This window comes from Agelaius phoeniceus, chromosome 3, assembly GCF_051311805.1.
Source record: "Agelaius phoeniceus isolate bAgePho1 chromosome 3, bAgePho1.hap1, whole genome shotgun sequence".
NCBI classification, from domain to species: Eukaryota; Metazoa; Chordata; class Aves; order Passeriformes; family Icteridae; genus Agelaius; species Agelaius phoeniceus.
Window position 1 is genome coordinate 65709018 of NC_135267.1, and position 20427 is coordinate 65729444.

Below are 20427 nucleotides of genomic sequence, written 5' to 3' on the forward strand. Positions count from 1 at the left end.
AACCCAAGCTGACCATCACTTCAGTGCATTGATCTGTAGCAGTTTTGTTGATACCTGGCTCTTGTTTTCATAATAATCCTTTTATACAGAAAGGCCTGAGGGAAGTGGCTGGTGATGAAAGGACTAAGAGAATAAAAACTGGCAAAAGTTTGCCAAGATGGAGAAGGTAAATGTGAAGGGAATGTAACAAGTGGGAGGACAGCAAATCAGGTCATTTGGCAGGAAAGAAGCTGGCAGAGGTCCATCTAAGGGAAGAAGGGCTGATATCTCAGCACCTTCTGCTGCCAGAGCCTCCCCAAGTATTTAGCACCCACGAGCACAGTGTGCACACTTTCAGGTCCCCTCACCTCCTGCTCTCAGTGAGGGCTGCACTGAGCAGCTCCACCCTCAGCGGGAGCTCTGTTAGCAGCAAAAACATGTTATTTCTCATGAGTCCAGAGATGCTAAGGTGGGAGTGTGCCTCTGCAGCCCCCCTACTCCAACCGGGGTCAGGTGGAACAGGATGCTCAGCTCTGTCAGATGGATTTTGAGCGTCTCCAAGAATGGAGACTCCATAGCCTCTTTCCATCTTCAAATACACAATTAAATGCCAAGTAGTGGGGAAATTCGTATCTCTGAACACTCAGTGATGTACCACATCAGCCTTCAGCTTCTCTAAGAAAAAAAAAAAAAAAAAAAAAAAAAAAAGGGGTATGCAAGAGCATCCCACTCACGTCTTACGGTGGTTTCGAGGGAGACTTATTCATCAGTGGAAGCACTGAGGGATGCAGGAGAAATCACCCCGCAGCTTGGAGGCGGTGTCGGGGTGGCACGACGCGGTCGCGGCAGCGTCACCGGGCGCTCCCCGCGTCCCGCAGCTCCTCCCCGCACGGCCCCGCGGGAGCGGCACCGCCCGGCTCCACCTCCCTCCTCCCACCTGCCCGGTCCTGCCCGGCCCTGCCCGCCCCCTGCGCGGCGCGGGGCGCCCCGGGCCGGGAGATGCGGCCCCGATGGGCGCCGGGCTGCTGGCGCTGTCCCTGCTGTCGCTGCTGTCGCTGCTGCTGCCACCGAGCCCCGCGGCGCGCACAGGTGGGTGCTCGGGGACCAGCATCCCTGCCCGGCTGGGCGGGCGAGCCGGGACTCTGCTCCCGCAGCTCCCGTCCGCCCCAGACAGCCGCGCCTTTGGTGCTCGTGGTTTTGGCTGGAGGAGGAGAGCTGGCTATTTCTGTAAAGTTGCTTCATCTTTTCCTTTTCTCTGTAATTAAGCTGGAATTCGGTTTTACGAAGCTCTGCATTGATTTTGCTGTCAGCTCTAAGTTGATAGCATGATCTTGAGATAGTTCTTATTATACCCATTTGGGTAATTCCCCAAATACCTTTGGTGTTTCTAGGCTCTTTTCTGTTTGACAGGCACCACCCTCAGAAGTCTAACTGAGCAGTCAAGCGCTAGATTAACCCAAAAGTCAGAGTGGGGTTTTGGCAGAGATACTCAGCTGGTGGGTTACTGTCCTGAGTGGCTCCCAGTCCCATCTCCCACCTCCTGACTGTATCATATGGTGGCATCCAAGCACGAGAGGGAGAGAGAGGGAGCAAAAAAGGTGGCAGCTGGAGCAGCTCAAAGAGCGAACTGTCTCGCATGGACAAGGATGTTACGCAGTGGGAATGAGCCTGGACCGTGTGTGCAGGGGGAGTCACCTGCTGCTGTTAAAATCATATGTTATTTCTCTTTTTTTTGTGTATCCCCAGTTAAAAAACGGAGCAAGGCACTGGAGGGGTTAGCAGATCTAAGAAACCTACTCTGCTTTAATGCTTTTGTTCTCTGCTACAAGTGTTGCCTCCAAAACTCAATGCATAAATGCAGAGTCTGATCCCATTTAACTCCACAGCAAAACTTTCTGATCTTGTGAGAGCTGGAAGGTAGTGAGGAGAGTTCTCCACACCCTGAATGCCTTCAAGCACCACTAAGTACTGTGTCCCTGCTAACTCTTTTGATAAACTACTCCAATATGCATCAGTGATTTTGAGTTGCTTTCAGAGGTATCAATGCCAGCTTCTTTTTAAGTAACTGACCACATAATTTTCATCTTATTTTAGTTTGATGGTCATCAGTGCAAGTGTTGTGGAAAATCTGTACAACTGGCATTCAGTTACCCTTTAAAAAAAAACTTTTTAAAATGTGTTTACTACTGGTTTTGATTCAAGGAAAGTTTAGAAAAATGTCCAGGGGGTTATGCTGCCTTTGTCTAGTGGTTGTTCAAGGCAGAAGGGAATCTGTTTGCACATTCCTGAGGTTTTACGTGGATGTGATTTCAGGGATTTGTTGACAGTCAGCAATACTAGCAGGGAAGGGAGAGCTGTGCCTTTCACTGAAGGCTTAGAGCTTCCATTTTCATCTTTTTCAGTGTGAGACCATGAATGTCAGTAAATGTTAGCAGTATTTTGCTAATAATGGAAGAAATTATATGAAGTGTAGAACTGACATAGTGTGATGTCTCTGGAGTAAAGTAATAGGTTGAGGAATCCCCTTTGGATTCTTTGTTCCAACAGAAGAAACCAGGACCCAAGTACCACATAAAGCAGTTTTACAGCAGGACTTTGCAGACTCAGATTCTTACATCTTACGGGATCTGTGCCTGTCTCCTTAGGATCTCTTGTCAAGTAACTTTCTGAACTCCCCAGCAGCAGCACTTAAATGCTAAATTATAGCTTGACCTTTGCAAAACAACTTTTGTTTTCATTGTGATGTGTTAGTGGGTATGATTTTACCCTTTCTGGATCACACCTACTGTTCCAGCAGTCTCTAACTGTTTTCAGGCCCTGCTGTCTATGAACTGTACCTAACAGACTATCTGAGCAAGGATAAAAATTTCTTTTGTCATTGCAACTGGGGTTTTTTATGAATCGGTTTCACTTAACCATTTAAAAATCTGTACTCTAGAACAAATAAAAAAGTGCAGAAAATGAAAAATAAAATGGATTTTTTTAAAAATCAGTGGGATCAAGAAATGTTCAAGCATGTTCAAGCATGTTTCTCTTTACCACATGGAAGTGTTTAGCAATTTTTGTGGGGAACTGATAAGGATATGAAGGAACAGCCTGAGTTTTCTAAGTGGTAGAATACTAGTCTATTAACTTAGCAAGCTTCATCTTAAATCCTTCTGCTTGCTTTTATGGGACGTTTCCCTAACTACATTCTTCTGCAGTTACAGAAACCTTGAAATCCTTGGCTCGTAGAGTCCTGTCTCTCTCTTGTAGATCCATACAGAAGAAAGAATGCACTTGCTACTATAGTGTATCCTTATTCTGAGGAAAGGGAAATGAGCCTTAATGCTGTCCTGCAAAACTAGAAGCATTTTGATTTATTTAAGGCATATATTACTATTTTCATTCACGTAAGGTATGTGATTTTGAAGCAAATCTCAATAATTTCTTTTGCTGTATTTTTGTCTGTATTGTGACACAGTCTTGGAATTTGATTTCTTGTGGATGAAGCTGGCATTGAAGATGTGCTTCATCAATGTATCGAGTGCAAGTACAGCTGGCCCAATGTTAAAATGCAAAAACCTGAAATGTATATAATGTAGACAAGGTTTTCTCAGCACAAACATTTTAATCTAACAGACCTGCTTATACTGGGTTGCAGTCCTTGCTAGCATACATCCAGGCTTAGATTCCCACTGGAACTGATATGTGGCTATATCAACTACATTTCATATACCTTGAAAGTTTCACCTTTTTAATGTTTTCTGATAGCAGTGTAAGTTGCTTGTTCTGCATTGACACACCTGATTTAATTTACATCCTTCATATTCCACTTTGTCATATTTTTACGAATAAGTAGTAGTTTAAAAAGCAGCTTCTGGCCTCCCTTTAAACAAATTTCTATGTGTTTTCTTTCACAGTTACTAGAACTGTACTGGAATGTACAAAACAGCTCTTTTGAAGTTGTTCTGGGAAATACAGAATAAAAGGCTAGAGATAGGAAAAGCAGTAGAGGAAAAAATTGTAAAATAGAATGATTTTTTGAACTCTTGGCTTGAAAATTTTGTGTATATAGTATTTTGTAAAACATAGTGCATGTCTATATACTTTGCAGGATTGAAATACATGTGTGTTGGTGATAATCTGTGTGTTTACCAGAGAGAGCATAAACCTTCAGTTATAAGAGTGGAAGTATATGGAGGGATTGATCTTGGTGTTTTTGCACAGTATTTCCTTGCTCTCTGCTACTGTGAAGGGAAGAGGAGTAAATGTAACATAGAAATAAATAAAAATGGATATTGGCATAAGGAGAAGTGCAGTACATGAAGGAGCTGATATAGCTGAAAGGCTCATCCTTACCTCCTCATCTCCAGCTTCCAATCTCATGCCAGGCTGTTCTAGACAACACTGCAATCTAGCCCTAGTTCTTGGCTTTGTGTGTGATTCCTCAAATTCTTATTGCCTGATAATTAGAGATGGAAATGGTTAAAGGAGGCAGTTCGTTCCATAGAGGCACTTCCAACACTGCTGGGATTTGTGATTAAAGCCCAAAACTTAGATGTGCATTGCAGTTCCCTGTGCAAACACTCAGGTTCACCACTGTAGCTCAGAACCATTCCTTTCTGTGGCTCTTGTTGTCTAGTGACCTTTATAATCTTAATTCCAACAGAAGCAAGTGGTTAGGATAAGTCATTTGTGTGTGTGTGTGTAGTTCCTGTTTATGTTTGGTTTTGTAGTTTTGGTTTGTACAGATTTCTTCTGATTGAGTTCTCCCCGAGAAGTCTTATTGCTTATCTGCAAGTAAGAGAGAGAAAAGCCACCCTTTATGAGACAAACAGGAGCTCCTGTATTTTAAGAAGCTCAACTCTGTAAGAGCCTGAACTTTGGAACTCAGGACTATCCCTAGATAGAATTTAAAATGGCATACAGCTCTTTTCTTTGTACTTGGTGTGCCAGTAACTTGGGATATTGCTTAGAGGCACCATATTTCTGTTCAGTCTCGCACCAATGGAGGGGTGCCCCAGGAGTTCTCTGCAAATAGTTCCTTCCCAGAGGCATTTCCTGTGGGAGGTGAGGCATTACAAGCTTTCTGGGAGTGTTGGTCCTTCCTCTCAGATCTCAGGTGCAGAAGGTGTTCAACTTTCATCTTCTTAGGATTGCCTTTCCCTCATAAAGAAAGGCAAGTACTCATCCCCCATCAATCTTGCATTCAATCTCCTGTCCAAGGCAAAATATGGATTCAGAATTGTGGATTTCATGAATTAAAATTGTTTTGACTCCCAAGAAAAGCAAAATCCCTTTTCTAGAAAAGCCATCAGTTGGTCACAGAGCAAGGAGCAACATCTATTAGGCAATAAATATAATGCTGTTAGTTGTAATTGGACTGTTGTTGCCTAATAGCAGTTAGTCAGTGCTGAATGATGAAAGCCAAACATAATTTTGGTTCAGTTTATATGTAAAAGATAGATATTTTATGCAGAGATGGATTAGGAGCGTACCAAAATGTGGTGTATGGAAATTTGGCTGATAACTGTCACAGAGCATAATTTTTACAACATTTCAAATAGAAAGTGTAACTCTTGGATACTTTGAAAAACAAATATAAGATATCAGAGGTATTCTAACTAAGCTTGCATTTTCTTGGCTGTTCAATGTGATTGATCTAAGCAGTAATAAATTGGGAGTGCTAAACATGTTCAAAGTAGAAAAGAAAAAGCTCAACATTAAACACTAAACAGTCAGGCAATTTTTAGTATTTCAAATAAAAACAGCTATCATGTCATGGCATTGTGTCATCACTGGGCTTTTAAAATTAATGTAGTTCTTTTTGACAAAAAATGGTTCTGTATGCTAAACTTAACAAAGCCTCTTTCCATTTAAATTAAAAAACAAAACCAAAAGAACCACACTGGAAGCAAATCAAACTATGAAGCACAAAGCACCTCAGTCAGATTACAACTCTGAAAGCCTTGAAAGGGCTGTGACTAATTTAAGACAAGCCCACCTTGAATTTCACTTACCTTGTTTGCTTGTTTTAGGCCAGTATTGGTCACACAGAATTAATAGAAAACATACCTTACAATAACTTTTACCTGCTGGAGTGCATCAAGCAAAGGTGTTTGCTGCAGGGCACGGGAGCTCTGCTCTTGTACTTGCAAACTTTCAACTCAGTGGAAAGAAAATTTGGTTTATTTTATTTCATACATGGTAGCAAAAAGGAATGGGTGTCACCTGCCATGGTCCTCTCCAGCCGTCTCCTAACAAGCCTTCAATGGACTGGGAAGACTTTCTCCTCCTTTCTGAAGCTGGGTATTTCTGGACTGAGTCTGAAATGTCCTTTGACCAATATTCTCTTTAGGAGTGTTTTTGGTTAATTAGGGCATGGTTTGGATAAATAACAGCAAGGCTTCCCATGGACTGTCAGAGCAAGCCACAGCTTCAGTCCCACTTCTGTATCTGCAGTTCTTCTGGTTGTATTTCCACTCACACTGACGAAATTACCTCCTCAGGCTCACCTGTTTCCAATGGCAGCTTGCCCATTTCTTGAAAAACAAACCCTACATGTCCCAGTCTCATCCTTCTCCCATCTTTCCCCACCTCTTCCTTCAAGTTTTTCCATTTGCTCCACCACCTGGTTTCCATGCAGTCTTATGTTTGCCTTTCTGTCCCTGTCTTTCCTCCCCCCTCTGAACAGGCTGTGGTGGGAGCGATGGGCTCCTCCTGTGGGAGAACAGAGTGTGCTTTGTGGTTAGCTCTCGAGTGCTGCTATGACTTGAACAGGAAATCACCTCTGTGCTCCTCCCCGCATTCCCACCGGTACCACTCAAGTCAGAGGGTTTCATTAACCTGACTTCACACCCTGCAACACCAGAGTTCCAGCAACCCACCATGAGAAAGGCAGCTGAGCTGTAATGGCTCCTTTGTACCTTTCCTCCTCCTTGTCCTCCTCCTGCTCTTTCTTCTCTTCCTCATTATTTGGTCTGGTAAGCTTGAGTCTAAAAGAATCTGCACAGAGGAAAACTTTCAGGATCGCTTAATTTTTAACAAGTTTACTTATTTGTTTAAATTGTTGCTAAGATGATGAGTAAGTAATAAGTTGGCTAAAGTGTATTCCTGGCTTTGGTGGGTTTCCCTTTCTCTGTGTAACTTATGATCTCCAGTTTTGGCTCAGTCCCCCTGTTTAGCACTTGGTGCACTCCCTTGCATTCCTGCATGGCCAGTGCTGACTTTCCTGGAGCTGGAGATGTACCAGAAAGGACAGCCCCAACACTCTGCTTGTGAAGAACACTGAACATGATGCTGAATGGACATTTGCTCTGAGTACGACCATTTTAATTTTTATGTATACTTAGCCATGTGTTTGAGGGACTGTTTTTCACCAAGAACACAACCATCAAAACAGATGAGCTGGAGAAAGAAAAGAGAAAAAATGCCTCAAAAAATGAAGATCAATAGCATAGGAGGAGCAAACAAGATGTCATAGGAATATGATGGAAGTCACCCAAAGTTGAACTGAAAGACTAAAGAAAGACCAGTGGCTTAGAGCATTTGTTGCCAGAAGCATTGTATCCTAGAGTGATCCTTAATTGCTTGATGCTTCACTGGTGGGTCTAAGCTACCAGTGGGAAAAGGAAAATCAGGGACTCAGCCTGTTTAAAATGCTGTCCCCTCTCTGAGGTGTGTAAGTGAGGATTCAATCCATGGCGTTGAAGCAGCAGCTGCAAATGCTGAGGCACAGCTGCAGTGGTGCCCACTAATTTGGTACCCAGCACGAAGGTTTCCTTCCACTGGAGGTGCTCCCAAGGGCCACCGTATGAGAAAATATGACCACAGTTCTGTATGAGAAAATATGACCACAGTTGAAGCCCAAGTCTCTGCCATTGTCAGAAAAGCAGTTAGAGCAGTTCCTCTTTTGAATTCTGAGATGACTGTAGGGGAGGAGTTAATGGCTTTTACTACTGTGAGTAGCAAGACTGTTGCAGTAAGGTTCATCTTTCTATCTTAATGCTTTCCACATCACTCAGTGTCTTAAATTGTGTCCTGCAGTTGTCTAGAAGGTTCTGTGATCTTCTTTGTTGCTGTATTTGATTGGATAATTTGGTGTTTGCACCTCTGTGCCATGCCACAGTAAAAACAGCAGATGATCACACTGCTTGAGAGGGCTACAGTAAACAGCAGTGGTCACACAGGAGGCACTTGGATACCTACAGGTCAGCTTTCAGTGGGTCCTCTGCCTTCTCCCCACCCAAACATTTTTGCCACTGCACAGAAAAAATAATCTAAATTTTTCTGTATTTATATATTTGTATGCTTTGCAGCTGCTGGATTACCCAACTGAAGTGCAAAACTAAAAAATCTGTTTAGAGCCAGAGGACATGTGTAGTTGCAGCTGTATTTGTTCTGCAGCACTGCCATTAAACACAGCTGTTTGTCAGCAAGACAGGCAGGGAGACCTCCTAGCAGGTAAAACACAGATGCACTGAAAGGGGAATGGTTGTCACATGGAATTTGTGTGTGTTTATCCTTGTGTCCGTATGTATGTGTCTGTGCATGTGTGTAGATAGATGTGGCTATAACCAGAACTGAGCTTTGAACAGTACTGACTTGAGCAAGGCATATACTTGGCAGGGAGCTCTATGTGATTAAAACTGACCAGGTTTTTAAACCTGGCTGGTGATTTCATAAAGAGAAGATGAAGCACCTGCCATGCAGACTTTTACTCATGTGAGTAATGTCACTGACGTCAGTGGGGTTTTTCACTCACGTGCAAAGGTGTTTTCAGGCTAAGTCACGTCTGTTTTGGAGAGTCTCACTATAGCTTGTTCTAAGAACAGGACTTGGCTGTTCCTTGTGGTGAAGGTTGCAAGCCTGTATTATTACTTTATTTCCAGTCCAGGTGTCAGTCGTGAAGATGTAAACAATGATTTTACTCAAAGTTTGATTTACAGCCTTTCCAAAGACAGTAATAAGGGTTTCATTTTTTCCCATTCAATGATTTAATGAAGTGATGTAGCTGTTAAAAACAAAAAGTGAAATGGAAAGTGAATGACAGCCATAGCTAGCAATCACTGTGACAGACTAAACCTAGCAAAGCAACATGGGTGACTGATTCCTGCTCTTAGGCCAGTGCAAACTGAAAATGCTCTATGCGACACCTATGCCATGAATCCCGATAAATTGAAATAAAATCAGAATATGACAGGAAGTCATGTGTTTAAAGACTAGAAACTAAAAGACTGAAGACAGGTTAAAAGACTGAGACATGCAGCTGTTGCATATACTTGAATTCTTTCCTGACTGACAACTGTGGAACATTCAAGCTCTATGTATGATCTATTCTCTACACATGCCTCCTGATACTATCAATCACCAAATAGATATGAAGGACTTCATTCTTAACTCTTCCTGGAGACATAGGAGAGTATGGTAGCTTTATTCTTGTTTACACATGCAGAATTGTGGTATAACTAACTTGCACAATTTATTGTAAGGGCAGGAGCCTTTTATTAAAGGGGTAAAACCAGAAATAGAAACCAAATCTCTGTTTTTGCATCTCATGGAAAGTTAACGGTCTCAGTCCCTTTGCCTTCCAAATCTCACTGAGCTGGGGTAGGTGGGAGCACACCAGCAGTGTTGTAATGCTTAGATCTTGTAAAGATATAATCTGTGGCTTCTGCATGCTGAGATTGGCTCCTCTGCTGCAGTCAGTGTTTGTGTTTTGAAACTTCATTTACCACAGCAGAAACCACAGTGGGAGGAGAGAAATTAAAATTTAAAAAAATATTAAAAATGTCAAAGAGCCAGTTTCGCATGTTAATAGTTGAAAAATGTTTTAATGTAACAGCCAAACTCACTCTTACTGACTCTTACTACTTTAAAATGTGCTTGAGGAATACAAATGTTTTAAAATAAGGGTGGACAAATATGGAAAGGTTCAGGCAAACAACTTTCTCATCTCTCCTGGTCAGCTTCATCTTTACATTTGGATTCACTTAAAGCAATTGCAGAGGACATTTATTTAGGTGAAATGAAAACCTTTGATTTTCTAGATTCTGTATCTCCCACTTGGAAGCAAGTGTTAGAATAAAGCAAACTCCTGGAGAATTCCAATTGCTGCTTTTATATCCCCTGGCATCCTGAAACTTTTTTTATGTTGCTACCAAGCCTATAGTTTGAGGTCTTACAGGCTGATTATCATGGGACATTTCTGCATCCAAGTGTCAAGGAAATGGGACTTTCTAGTTTTTGTAAATAGATAAGCTTGCCCTAAGGACTATACCTGACAAAACTTGTTCTCTGACTAGAAAATGGAAGCCTGAATGGAAGCTGTCTAAGTGCTAAAGATAAAAGAGAGCAGCATTAGAAATACCTTAGATGAACAGTATTGTGATCTGAAGATAGAGATGAATGTATATACCCGTGCAGCCTTAATGAGCAGCTAGAGGCTTGGAAAACCAAGAGTTTGCACTGAGACAGTTTGAAGTAATAGGTCTCTACAGAACTGCAAGGAGATTGTTTTAATAAATGTATTGAAGAGAAAAAAATCTTCTACTCTTTGGCCCAAAGACAGATACAAGTCTGCACATTAATCAGGAAAATGGTGGTGACTTTTGCTTACAAAAGCAGCTATATTTATGTATACAGGAGGATGAACACTATTGCTCTAGTAATAGCAAAATATACTACAAAAATACCCTAAGGTCTGCTTACAGAAGTAACAGCTCAAGGACTATTCATTTGAACAGGTTTATTTTATTTCCCATTTTCTTTGCCTCATTTTGTTATCTCAAGAACTAGAATTGCATTCCTGGAAAAGGAGATTAAAGGGTTTTGAAAAGTCCTGAAAAACCACAGGGTCACTTTTTCTCTTCCCTATCATGCTCTTGTGGCTGCATGCAATGAGAAGCTCCTTCCCAGCAATGGCAGCTCAGGGCTGCTCCCCCCAGAGCACGGCAGGAATAGCTGAGGCTTGAGTCATAACTTTGAGCTTGGGACTCTTCCCCTGGGCCCACAGGCTTCGTTTTGCAAGCAATTTAGCAATGTGGGCACCTTCATGACATTTATTAGATTAGAGGTGGCTATCAGAAAGATCTAAAACTGTGTTCTTAGGATACCGAAATTTGCCTGTTTATTAATTTCAAAAGCTGGTGCAATGAACAGCAAGTTAGATGTGTGACCTTACAGTAGATGTTTGCTTTTGACTTTCTAGAGAATCAAAAGGGATGGTCAAATGACACTGGGGCTATTGTGGTCATCCAGTCCAATTCTCCAAAGTCATAATTCAGTTTGTAAAGCTATATTTGCAGTACATTCTGTGTGTCTTTTTCTAAAATGTCTGGTTTGCCTTTTAAAAATCCACTCAGCTACAAGAAGATTCTAGTAAAGTATTAAGGATATTTTTTAAATTTTCAGTGTTCAATTTTTCTGATATTCAAATACAGTTGTAATTTTAAAAATGTGTGTCTCTTCTAGGCCAAGCCTTTCTAGTTTTAGCTTCCAGTCCCTGAATATTTCCATGCCTGCCATAAATGGCAAAGCAATTTTTGCTAGAGAAAAAACACACTTGTAAAGATGGAGTTTAAGACTGCACTAGGTAGGGACACTTGTAAAAAAATTGATTTCCCACAGCCAACCATATTATGCTTTGAATGCTAAAAAAGATAACTTTTTAAAAATAACTGTGTTGGCTACTTTGGGAGTGTATGCATTTGCTGATTCTTAGTGCATGTTGTTCCTTTCTTATTTTCTTTCTCAGGAGAGTTGTATTGTTCTTTGCCCAACCCTAGGAATGTCCATTTTGAATCTCTAAATATGAAGAATGTCCTTCACTGGTCAGCACCAGAAGGCACAGGTGACGGAGTACTCTACAAGGTGAAATATACAGTGTAAGTTGGCTTGTTTATTTTATCTCCCACTGACTTTTATTTTAGCATTTTAAATAATAATTTAACATGAAAACCCAGCTTCATGGAAAGTATTGCTGATATTAAGTAAAGAAAGAACTAAAGTGTGAGCTAGACTTAAGCAGTGTATTTTTTAATTTCTGCTTCTGGCACTGTTTACTTCACCCTAAGTTAAACAGTGTGTAAGGAGATATTCTTCCCATGAAAGAAGTGTAGGAAGCAACATTCTAGTACTATGGAAGCTTTCAGAGGCATTCCTCCTAAAATGAGAGAGAAGGATGAAGAATAACTGCTGTGGACTGGTATGTGTCATACACCCTCTGTACACACTTAAATGGATATGGAGATGTATGATTCAATCGATATTAATAATACTCAGTGTGTCATTGCTCTTTCCTGACAGACCCACTCCCCCAGACTTATTCTGATCCAGCAAGCCTCTCTAGGATAAAATCCACTGATGTTACCGAACATTGTACAAAACCAAGTATTGTGGTTGGAATCAGGCCCTTACATTGTCAAGGTCTGCACCTTAGTAGGGTATCAAGGAGTTTGCATGAGAACCAGACTCTATTTCCTTTATTCCCACTGAAAGAGCACAGTGTCATTCTGAAGGCCAGTGACAGACGTTTTAAGGGCAGTGACAGACTCTAATCTTTACCTCTAACATTTACACTTCCCTCAATCTAGGAACATTTTCAGAACAGTAAAATGAATGTCAATCTCTAGAAGTTTCCTGTAACTTAAGAGTGCTCAGCAATTACAGAGTGAATGATAATTATTGTCATGGTTTAGGAATGGTGTTCTCCAATTCAGGAGTTCTGCTGAAAAAAACCGTGGTGCCACTTGCTTCCCCTCCACCTCCAGCTGGAAGCACAAAAGGCAAAGATCACACACGGAGATAAGAACCATTTACTGGAAACAGCAATGAGATAAGACAATGAGCAGTGACAGCAGCAATATTAATGATAAAAATGTACAAAAGAGAGAGTGCAGAGCTCAACCCATGCCACCCAAACAGTTCCCTCTGGTCAGGACCAGTTTTACCAACACACCAGTTTTATCCGCCACGCTTCCTGCATGGGAAAGGAACACCTTTCTTCTTGGAATGGAGAGAGAGTCCTTCTTCTGTGTCCCTAGAATCGACAAAAGATGGCATCTTAATAGCATTAGGATTTTGGCCATGCCCACAGAGCTCCAGGCTCCACCCCCTCCTGGTTACTGCAAGAAATTAACCAGAACTTGTATGGGAGGTAAAATGTTCAGAGAGAACTGGCTGCCCTGACCCTAAAGGGCCAGCTGGTCCATGAGGAGTCTGTCGCCATAGGTATGGCCATCTCCATCTTTCACTGAGCACAAAAACACTCAGGTGCCTCTGCCCATCCAGGAGAGGAAGGCCTTGAGATAGGAAAATGCTGGTAAGCGATCTGGCAGAAGCTGCCACATATCCTTACTAATTAGCAGCCAAAGGGGGAATTCTTAGTGTGAATTTAAGGAGCAGGAATGTCTGAGCAAATCCGAACAGGAATTTTCCAAGAAAATCTTGGTCAACAAGGCATTGTTGGTAACAGATATATGGCCTTTTTTTCAACTAGAAGGGTTTTGAAGTTCATTGTGTTCCAGTTGTGTCTTTCTGTTAAACTAGAAAATGAGGGGTCAGGCAGGAATGAGTAGTCTCCTGTCATTCATCTTGGAGACTCTGAGCATCATCTGTGTCCATACTTGAGGATGTGTCACTGACCATTCTGACTGGACTCTTTGTTTCCATATAAATAATTATCCATATAAATAATTATTGTGTGTTTAGAATTTAGGCTAAATCTGTGGAGACTGATGTTGAGAGATCTGTGCTCTGTACAGGCAAACTTTGACTTAGGTTGGTGTCACTAACATCCCTGTTAGTTTCATCTGGCTTCTTCTGGATAAGGCCTATTCTAATTTATATTTCATTAAAAACGTGTGGAAGTCTTGCTCTTCATCTCAGATGAAGCTGGGATTCCTTGAAATTTCAGATTTCTGCTAAACACAGAAACTGTTTTATCAGCCATATTAAAACAGAGAAAATTATATTATGAGGTGACTAATGTATTGGAAATAGCTTTTGTACAGCTCCTTTCTCTTTCTTTTCAATATAGATACGGTGTTGGCAAATGGATTAAAAAGCCAGAATGCAGGAATATAAACAGAACATGGTGTGACCTCTCCAGTGAAACCTCTGACTACGAAGAACAATACTATGCAAGTGTTAAAGCATTCCTAAATGGGGCATGCTCTGACTGGATGGAGACCACACGATTCAACCCTCTAACAGACAGTAAGGAGAGCTAAGCACACAGCCAGGTGTTCAATGGCCTTGATTAACAACGTGTGCTCACACTGCATGGGCCTTCACAGTGTATAATATTTTAATTTTAGCATGAAGTTACATTTTTTTTCAGTTGTTTCACATTTATTCTTATATTCTGCTTTTGACAGAAGTAATTGAAATAATAAAATCAGAATTTGGATATATATATATAGTCTGGTATATACTGAATTCTTTTTAATGCTATGGTAAAGCCTTACTCAAGGCAAATAAAATCTGTGGCACATTCTCAGTATAAATGACTCTGATTTTGAAAAGGCTTTATCAAACCAATCAGCAAGCATAATCTAGAGCCCAATATTTCTTATCTGTGCCAGATAAGAACATACTGGTAATTCAGCCTATTTTAGCAAATTGAGTTTCAAGGTTGTTTATCCTGTAAAGTCACAGGAATTCTTTGGCAAAGTTCCAAGTCAGTGTTCACTTTCTTACTGTAAAAATCCTCTTAGTTATCTAAACAATATTTTTCTACCAATATAAATAAAATTTTCAATGCTCTACTTAGACTCCCCCAGTCATTGCAAAAATGTAATATGATTAATTTGATGAAACTGGTCAAACCAGTGTGCCTCTGCTGAATTTGACTGCTTTTTGTACATGTTCATTTTTCCAGCTAAAATAGATCCACCCATGGTAAGCGTATCTTCTACTGACAGATCTATCTCAATCATTTTGACTGCTCCTGAGAAGTGGAAGAGAAGTCCAGAGGAAGAATCCATATCTCTGCTTCAGGTGTATCCTGGCCTGCAGTACAATGTGTCTGTCCTCAACAAAAAAACAAAGAAGCGGGTAAGCTTTGACAAGGCTGTGGAACTGCTGCTGTTAAATCTGTGCTCTGTGCTTCTTGAAATGCCAAGATTAGCAAACCTGTAGTAGACAAATGTGGTTTGGTTGGTTGTGTTTGTTTGTTTGGCTGGTTTGTTGACATTATTTTCACAAAGGTGCAGGAAATATAGCAATAACTTTACTTTGGACTCCAAGGTCTACATAAATTCTATTACCCTAAGGCTCCTGGCTTTTCCAGAACATCCCAGTTTGAAATATTTTGTGGAACCATACCATATGCCTGTCATGGGTGTGTGTGTGAGAACAGGGCTGAAGTGATACAACATCACCACAGGAATGTGAGCCAGTAGTGGCTGATGGTCCTAATGCATATGAAGCACGAAATTGTTCAGTGGTGGTACAAGAATCTTTGATTGGAAGAGAAAATAATCAGAGAGAATGTGACTTAACAAGTAACTTGAATGTTGATTGCATTCAGAGGAAAAGGATGCAGCTGGCAGCTCTTAGAGTATCAACCTTTCTAGCAAATGTGTATGTTCATGACCTTTCTGTAGCTCAGGAGTTAAGGGAGGAAAAATATTTTTAATGTCTTCCAGTGGTTCTTCTCCATCAGCAACAACACCTTGGTTGTGCCCTGGTTAGAACGTGGAACCGCTTATTGTGTCAGTGCACAGATACATGTCCCCACACCAGTTTTGGACAGTGCCTTTTCCAAAGAACATTGCATTACTACACTGAAAGGTATGTATGAGGTGGCAAATTAAAAAAAAAAAAAAGAAGATGCAAATTAGAAAAACCACGGTGATTGAATTTGTGAGTTTTTTATGTATCCATTTTGAGAGTGATAATTAGCATGATTTTTTCCTTCTCTGTGCAGTTGTACCAATGAAAACTTTGCCTCTAATAAAGCATAGCTGGGACTGACTGGAAGGTACATCAGTACCTCTGAAGAAAATTACCTGCATTCTTTGAGTTTTAGTGCATGGAGAATATTTTTTCTCCTTGAATGCTGTTTGGGGGTAGCAGAGCTGGGTCATTCTGAAGTTATCAACAGGAGAACCTAAGGGAGATGTTATTACTTCTTTATAGAATTTAATTTATCATTTAGACAATAATAATAATTGTCCTGCAACTCAAATAATTTTTTTCATTTCCTGCAAATTCCTTGTTTATCTAAAACGTTTGCATTCTGTATCCAAAATGCAGTGGGGTGAATGCACACATTACTGTCCACATACCTTAACAAGTTGTTTGTTACCATGAAAGCTTTTGTTTTATTAACAGATAAAACAGAAGATGAGACTATAACAATCACATTTGGATATATTATGCCTACCATGCTGGCTGTCCTTTTTATTTCTTTGGCATGCTATTGGGTGCACAAGTATCTTCACATCCACAAACAAAAACATCCAACAAACCTGGTGAGTGTCTTCTGTTGCAGGAGGTCACTGCCAACCCTGGCACTCCAGCAGAGCTGTGTGTTTTCCAGGGGTCCAAGCAGGCTTGGCGGAACCTGTGGCTAACTCCAAATAAAAGCTCTAGTTGCCTCTGAGATCAAGAGAAGAAAGCCACATCAAGGGTAATGACCCTTGAAAGAAATGCAAGAAAAACAGAGTAATAACTCAAGTTTGCAATGATCAGAACAGAGCCATTGGTTTTGGAAGAGTCATTGCCATAAGCAATGACTTAAGTCACTAGGTCTGTCAGGGTGTCAGAACTCTGTAAATTTATCTAAGATGAAGCACTGTGTGAAGTTAGTTGAACAGAAGTTATTAATTTGTTGAATTCGGAAACAAGAAGGGAAGACAATTAAGCAGTACAGAAACACCATGATGTTTTCTTGGACTATTACTGGGTATTACAAGATTTTTCCATTTAATTGTGATTGTGAAGGATTTAACACATATGCATCATACAGAAAATTTAACCTGGACTTCTAGAATACTTTGAAATACTGTACCATCTCCTAACACCCAAAAATGTACAAACACATTCTGTTATGTAGACAGCCCAAATACACTTTTTGCAAAAAAATGTTCTCAAATTTCTTAGTGCTGCAAAATTTGTTGATTTTTAGAAAGAATACTTAAAAGTCTATGAAATGTTACTGGTTTCCAGCTCATGAGCTCAACAGAACTTTCTGACAGGTATCTTTAAGCAATTTGCTCAACCATAAACATGCAATTATAATAATGAATGCAGACTTCAATGTTAATCCAACCTGCGTGACATCGTGGGATGGGAGATACAAGGGAGTTGGTTTCAACATGCTGATCTTGCTGAGGAAGATTAGACAAGTGCAGAGGTGACAGGAGAAATCTTCACAGAGGGACTGTGAGTTCAGAAGGGCTCAGAAGGATTGGAGCAGCCACTGCTGCAGTGTGTTCAGATGTGCACAGAAATACCTCCTGCTCTTGAGGGGGCACTGGTTGGATTACAGGACCGTGGAATCACAGAGTGGTTTGGGTTGGTAGGGGCCTTCAAAGGTACCTAGTTCAACCACTCTGACATGGGTGAGGACATCTGCCCCTAGATCTGGTTGCTTAAAGCTCCGTCCAACCTGCCTTTGAGCACTTGCCCTTATGGGGCATCCACAGCTTCTTGGGAAACATATTCCAGTGCCTCACCACACTCACAATAAAGAATTTATTCCTTATATTCAGTCTAAATGAACCTCTTTCATTTTAAAACTATTGTCCCTTGTCATTACAGGCCTTTGTAAAAAGTCTGTTTCTGTCTTGTTCTTTATGTTTTGTTCCTGGGATGCAGATCATGGTATGGGGAGATAGCTTGGTCTCTTGGGGAACTAACAGGACAGAGCTCTTTAAAGTCCAAGAGCATGAAGGGCTACTTAGTGAAAAATTCCCACTCAGTAGTAGACTAAAATCCTAACTCTGGGAGTTTTTTTCTCTAATAAAAATGTAATTTGAATGTTGGGAATTTTTTAATGACCATCATGGAGCTTCAATTTGATTTCTCCACCTCTGGATTCAGTCAATGTTAAGGTAACAAATGAATATAGACCTGGTATTTTAATGATGCTCTCTGGCTTTCCCAACATACAGACTGTTCCACATGGGCACCTTGTGTGGCTGGGGGGGCATGGAATAAATTGTTTGTTTGGTCCAGCATTTCTGACCTGTGCAACCTTTCAGACTACTTGGTACATCAATTAGTGGTCTTAGTCTTCCATTCAAGCTTGAAAGCATTGAAATGCACCTTCTGGTTGTTTTTCATATTCACTCCACCAACACCCACACAATGTTGATTCCTGTCAAAAATTTTACTCGTTTCAGAAAGATCCCTACGGTTTAATTTGATGATTTTGCACCCATTCATAAAAGCAGCCTGTGGTAGACTACACAGTGCAGGCTCTGTACACTGTGCTTCAGCCTGATGTGTAGCTCCCTCTCTGAAAGAAAACCTGGTATTATTTTATTCTCTGTAAGTTCTACATGAACATGTTACCTGACACTGCTTGTCGGAACTGGTTGTGACTACATTTTCTCTTCACTGGTTAAAAGGAGTGGAATAAATTCAGTAATCCTTGGTCCAAGAACAAAGACTGATGTTTTCTCCAAAGTCATGAGAGTTTATGCTGGAAACAAAACTTGTATCTGACAGAATTGTTCTAACCATTATTTTGACATCAGGAAGAGGAGGGAAGAGATATTAAAACTGATTATAATATAGTTTTACATTATATAGAATAGAAAAAGGAGAGCATATTGACACTCATAAATGTTTATAGGATGAACTTTCTTCTTCCCTAAGTTGAAATAACCTCCTAATAAGGTCTAACATATTTTAAAAATATAAGGTAGTATAAGAAGCATCAAGATGGTATTTTTATTAAACTTCACTCAATATATTTCTTACTTTGCAGGTGTGGCAGTACACTGACAAATGCAAGGAATGGGTTTTCATACCAAGTGAAAAAATGGTGCTCAACCTTATCACTGTTGATGGGGATGACTGTGAGGAATCCAGATGTCTGTCAGAAAGTCCCCATTATAACACTGTTTACAATGACACTGAAGGGAGGGCTTTGCCTTCTGAACAGGTGCTGAAAGCAAAATATTTGCTTGATTTTTCATGTGAAGAGATTTCACTCAAAGAGGATACTTTAGTGGAAGGGAACCAAACTGGAAACTGGGCGTCTCATGGCCGGTCTGGAACACAGAATACTTGGAGAGATAAAAGTGCAGAGGTTGTGGAGTATGAGCATGATGTAAGGACTGAAGACTTCAGCCCTGGTCAGAAACTAGAAGAGATGTTTTCTGCCCCTGGGGGGCTACAGGGTGAGCCAGAGGTTGCTTTGGGGGACTTGGTTGATATGGGAAGAGGACAGCCATATTCTCCCCAGCTAGAGATACGGGTGGCACACCTTTGTTTGGGACAGAAAACAGAGGAACTTGATTTGAAGGTGGTTGATGCAGCAGATGAATTGCCAAGTGAGACCCACATCGACTTCATGGACCTGGATACTGAAAGGTCTAGGCAGGCATCCTATCATCAGCTGGAAAAAACCACACAGGGCCTCACAGAGAAAGAAGGTATGCAGACCATATTAGTTGATTGGGATCCTGACAGTGGAAGACTGTATATTCCTACTTTGTCCAGTGTTGAAAATCAGGTGTGTGAAGGACTATTCAAGTATGATGATCCTGGCAAAGATGGAATTTTGCTCAGACTCTATGACAAAGGGGTATCTGGTGAATCACCTAAGGACCAAGAAATGTATCTCCTGCAGTTCAAGGAACAGTGGGGACTTCATGTAGAAATGGAAGACTGAAAGTAATTTTCTAAGATATGCAAAAGTGCAAAATCTTGTTTATTTTGCTAAATAGAGTGGTAGACTCAGGGGAACAGGCATGTCTTAATGTTTTGAAGTTTTTGGAACCACCACATTTTAACAATTTATTCATTAAATGTTATTTATAAGTCTCCAGATGTGATATAAATGATTATGACATTAATCACAAACCTCTTGTGTAAAATATGATTGTTGTGAAGTTGTATTCTTTTTTTAAATAAATAAAAAGAAAAAATATTTTAAAATAAATATTTTTACAGAGAATGCTCCCACCTTGCAATTCCTGTGAAAATGAGTTACCAGCACTTAAAAGCAGTTACTTTTGGGGGAAAAATACAACCAAACAAACGAAAAATGGGAAAATGTGTAGGGCAAAGGGGTTCAGTGAAATGCCTGTAATCATGCTGGCTGAACCATGTCTTACCCAACCTAGGCACAGGCAGCTGAGCACCTGTCTGGTTCATGCCCTGCAAGTGTCTGCTCCTCTGCGTGGCAGGAGCAGCTTGGATGTCGGCGATGGAGAGAGATGGGGAGACTGACTTGGTGATCAGAATCTGATTTTATTGTGGGATACAAGCACTTATATACTATTG

The 20427-nt window shown here is 40.7% G+C and overlaps 1 protein-coding gene across 1 annotated transcript; it reads left to right on the forward strand.

The window, feature by feature from the left end:
- The first annotated feature begins 978 nt into the window (after positions 1–978).
- IL20RA (interleukin 20 receptor subunit alpha) lies at positions 979–20077 on the forward strand. The gene is made up of 7 exons (XM_077175484.1): positions 979–1068; positions 11748–11846; positions 14000–14178; positions 14843–15018; positions 15612–15756; positions 16300–16439; positions 18905–20077. Exons 2-7 carry the CDS (start codon positions 11773–11775, stop codon positions 19811–19813), a joined length of 1623 nt encoding a protein of 540 aa, XP_077031599.1. The 5' UTR covers positions 979–1068; positions 11748–11772; the 3' UTR covers positions 19814–20077.
- Positions 20078–20427: the final 350 nt, after the last annotated feature.